The following is a 3,894-nucleotide window of genomic DNA, read 5'->3' as shown; positions in this document are numbered from 1 at the left end:
TAGGGTTAGGGTTTGGGGGTTTGATTTTGGGGGAGAATTGGGAGGAGTTTGGATGAATTGGTTTTTGGTTTGGATTTTTGCGAGAATGGGGGGGATGAACTGCGTGGTAAAAGCATCAATTCTTGGGACACGTGGCGCTTCCTCAGCTACTTGAAACCTCTTTCTTTATTATTATTATTATTATTTTAAATTTTTGATTTTTTATAATTTTGTTTGATTTGATTCTGATGCATTTTATGTCATTGTTTTTGAGATTAATGAGGTATCTTTTGATAAATATCTGAATATTTTATTATTTATAAAAAAAAAAGATTGTAAAGATTCTGGATGTCTGGTTAGTAAAAATTGTGATTTTATATATATATATATAAAGCAGTAATCTGATAGGACAATTGTAAATTAAATATTTTTGAAGAAAGCATTTTTATAAAATTTAGAAAATAAAATGAACAACTTTATATTTTAAAACAAACAATAAATATATAAAAACCAAGCTTATAAAAAATTTATTAGATTTTTGATTGTTGAATTTTGATTTTTTTAAAAAAAAAATAAAAAGGGGAAGGGGGGAATAGAAGGATAGTCTTAATATTTTTAATTTTATCTTTTTGTGCAATTAGAAAGAAAACTTGAATTGAAGAAACTAATAACAACCCAATCAAATTTCTCAGCAAACGCAGGAATTGAATTAAAATCAGAATTTAAAAGCTTCAAACCACACCCTGCTGAATGTTTGAATTAATATGTGAAGATTTAAATCACAACAAATCCATGTATGATAATTGATAACCAAACTATTTATATTTATAGGAGGCAAAGTCTGATAACTATATGCAAACCAGATCAACCAAAATAAAGACAAGATAAGGCCAATTCTAGTAGTAAATTTACAACAATCTTTATTCACATAGGTAAATTTCAAATTTATCAGCACTCCAAACATCAAGATTTACCTATATCATTTTGACCATAGCAAGGAACAATCATCCACGGTCTCTCTCTACCATCACTGCACAAAATTAAGAAAATAGTTTCATAAATATATATATATATATATATATATATAAGGAAGAGATATTGGTAACAATGAGTGAAATTGGTGATGAAATAAAACAGTGAAATGACAAACCTCAGGATAACAACCCTGATGAATGATAGTTTGATTTTCAGGATTTACATGCACTGCACAGGAGATTCTTCCCTGTAAAAAATAAAATAAAATAAAAGACATTTGAGATAATGAGGCAGCAATGGATGGTGAATCACATGTCTTACAGTTTAACTATAAGAATAATATAATCACAAGAATAATATCAATTATATTCTTGTATGTGTTTCAAGATATGTAAAAGATCATATAACCATGGCAACTATGACATCTGGTATAATAAAGGTTAAAGATTAAAAGATGCACAAAGTGAAATACTTCTCCTTTGTTGTGAGTTGAGCAACATAATGAGCAACAAAGTGAAATTAATTGGAAACAGATGCCAGGCAGTCAGGCTTAACCCAAAAAACAGCATAATGATCTGATAAATTCTGTAAATCCAATAGATACCTGATCATGAAGTTGTTTGATAGATCAAACAAAAAGAAAAGGAGATTTTGTGCTTAGAACACAAAAAATATTAAACAAAAAGATAATGTCAACCAAGACAAATGATTCTTCTATTGTGTGTTATTGTCATATCAGACAAAAAGTGCTTTTATCCATTTTGAGTAAAATCACAACTTTATGTTTTTCTTAACTCATCAATGGTGTAAAATAATTGATTTTATTGGTGGATGTTAATAAGCATGGATTATTATGATCAGTCAGTTTCAACTTACTTGCCTTCTATCATTCTTTGCCTGCCACTAGTTCCTATTTTTTTTTTTTAAAAAAAAATCTATCTGACTTAGCACTTTGTCTCCGCTTCAAATTTGACAATCCAACTTTGACCGAGTACATGCCTATGTACACAGAACATTCATGTGTTTCCTGTTTCTGATATTACAAATTTCCCTTGATTTCACTACTTGTTTTAATTCTTATGACTCTTCTACCAGCAATAAAAGGTTAAATATAATGGTACTATGGAGGATAGACAAAAAAGTAATATGATTCAGAGATGAAAATCAAAGCATTTAATCCAGCGCACAAACCAGACTTTTACATCTCCGCAGAAGCAATGTCAGTCATGTTCAGGATTGCCTTCTCTTAGTCATAGACAATATTATCACCATATAATAACTTGAAAAGAAACTGATAAGAACAATGGATAAAACAGACAACATCATTTTACTTCCACTGATTACTTACTCGATTTCATAATATATGCGAAAAAGCTGTACATATCTTCCATCAATTCATGCGTCAATTACTTCCAAACTTACACTACAGATCCAATATGAAAGATTAAACGAAAGCAAAGAAACAATCTCTAATGAGCATATATATGAAATGGAAGGTTTGTCAACTCCATCCAGACGAGATTCATGTTATTTCAATTAACATAACACTCACATTCAACATCAATTCTAAATCTTGGGAGCAATTGAACTGATAGATTGTTACAGCCTATTGCATGAACACCTTTATTACTAGGTAACCTCCAGAGTATGTGCTAAAAGATATAGAATAGATGTAGAGTTTATCCATTGATCTAATAATATGAAGATTAAATGAAAGCAAACAACCAGTACCTAATTAACATACATGAACTGAAGGTATTGTCCAATTCCTCTGGATGAGATTCACAGGCATATCAAATAGCATATATGCAAAACTTGAGGACAATTGAACTAAAAGATTTGTATGAATTATAGCAAGAACACCTTCACTGCTCGGTAATCCCCAAAGAACAAGTTAAAAATCATAACTTTCTTCTATTAATTCACAGTAAATCAAACGCAAAGTTTATGGTATGGATCAATGGTAAAAGAAACAGAGAATAATCAATAGGGGACGAAATGCATACCTGAATTGGGACATCAAGGGAGAAGAGGTGAAGCTGGCCTTCGATCTCAGTAACAGTGTCAAGAGGAATGGAACCCCTGGCGAGGTCTTCAATGAGATAAAAGACATCATTCAGAACACGAATCCCATCCAGATGGAGCTCCGCGTCGACATACGACACTCCGCGCGCCACCAAATGCCCACCCTTTGATATCACCGACCCGAGCCTCCGCCCTCGATACCCAATCGAGGCGACGACACTGTCGTAGTCGAGAGAGAAAAAATCCCGGTTCCGAACCTTGATCTCAAGGCCGATGGAGATGTCCAGCCTGACGATGGGTTGGGGGAAGACATGGATGCGGTTGAGGCGGAGACGGGCGACGGAGATCTCCGGATCGGAGGGCCAGAGGAAGAAGAGAGAGCCAGCGAGGAGAACGGATACGAAGGCGAGGGAGAGGAGACAGGAAGAGGAGAGAAGCGAGCCGCACCAGCGACACGGGCGGCGCCGGCGACGGGGGAAGACAGGGAGAAGGATGTAGGTGGGGGGAGAGGGGTCGTAGATCGGCGCCGGGATGCCGTAGTAGGGCTCCGACGCCGGCGGAGGCCGTGGAGGCGGCTGGAGGAACGGCGTTGTGGAGGAGCCGAACTTCTCCATCGTGGTGTCACGATTTGGGGTCGAACGAAAGGTTTCAAATGATTTTTTACTTTGATTTTAAATAGTTTATAAAATAGTGGTTTTGATTTTTTTGTTTTATAAATGCCTTTTTTTATACAATTGATTTTAAAGTTTTTTTAAATACTTTTTTATTTAGTTTTGGAATATATTATTTGAAATTGTCATCATCAATAACTATGATGCCTCTTATTTTAAGTTATTATTTAGAATATTTAATTTGAAAGAAATAAGCACACTGTTAATTGTATGGTGTTTTAGTTGATTTCAATGTTAATTAAAA

At 34.2% G+C, this 3,894-nt stretch overlaps 1 protein-coding gene across 1 annotated transcript; it reads right to left on the bottom strand.

Annotated features, from left to right (window-relative positions):
- Window positions 1–774: 774 nt before the first annotated feature.
- LOC120278218 lies at window positions 775–3,641 on the bottom strand. The gene is made up of 3 exons (XM_039285162.1): window positions 2,961–3,641; window positions 1,130–1,201; window positions 775–1,009 (listed from the first exon to the last, which is right to left on the bottom strand). Exons 1-3 carry the CDS (start codon window positions 3,591–3,593, stop codon window positions 1,007–1,009), a joined length of 708 nt encoding a protein of 235 aa, XP_039141096.1. The 5' UTR covers window positions 3,594–3,641; the 3' UTR covers window positions 775–1,006.
- Between the last annotated feature and the right edge of the window lie 253 nt (window positions 3,642–3,894).

Source organism: Dioscorea cayenensis, chromosome 15, assembly GCF_009730915.1.
Source record: "Dioscorea cayenensis subsp. rotundata cultivar TDr96_F1 chromosome 15, TDr96_F1_v2_PseudoChromosome.rev07_lg8_w22 25.fasta, whole genome shotgun sequence".
NCBI classification, from domain to species: domain Eukaryota; kingdom Viridiplantae; phylum Streptophyta; class Magnoliopsida; order Dioscoreales; family Dioscoreaceae; genus Dioscorea; species Dioscorea cayenensis.
The sequence above is the reverse complement of the archived record's forward strand: the minus strand, read 5'-3'. Positions and strand labels throughout refer to the sequence as shown.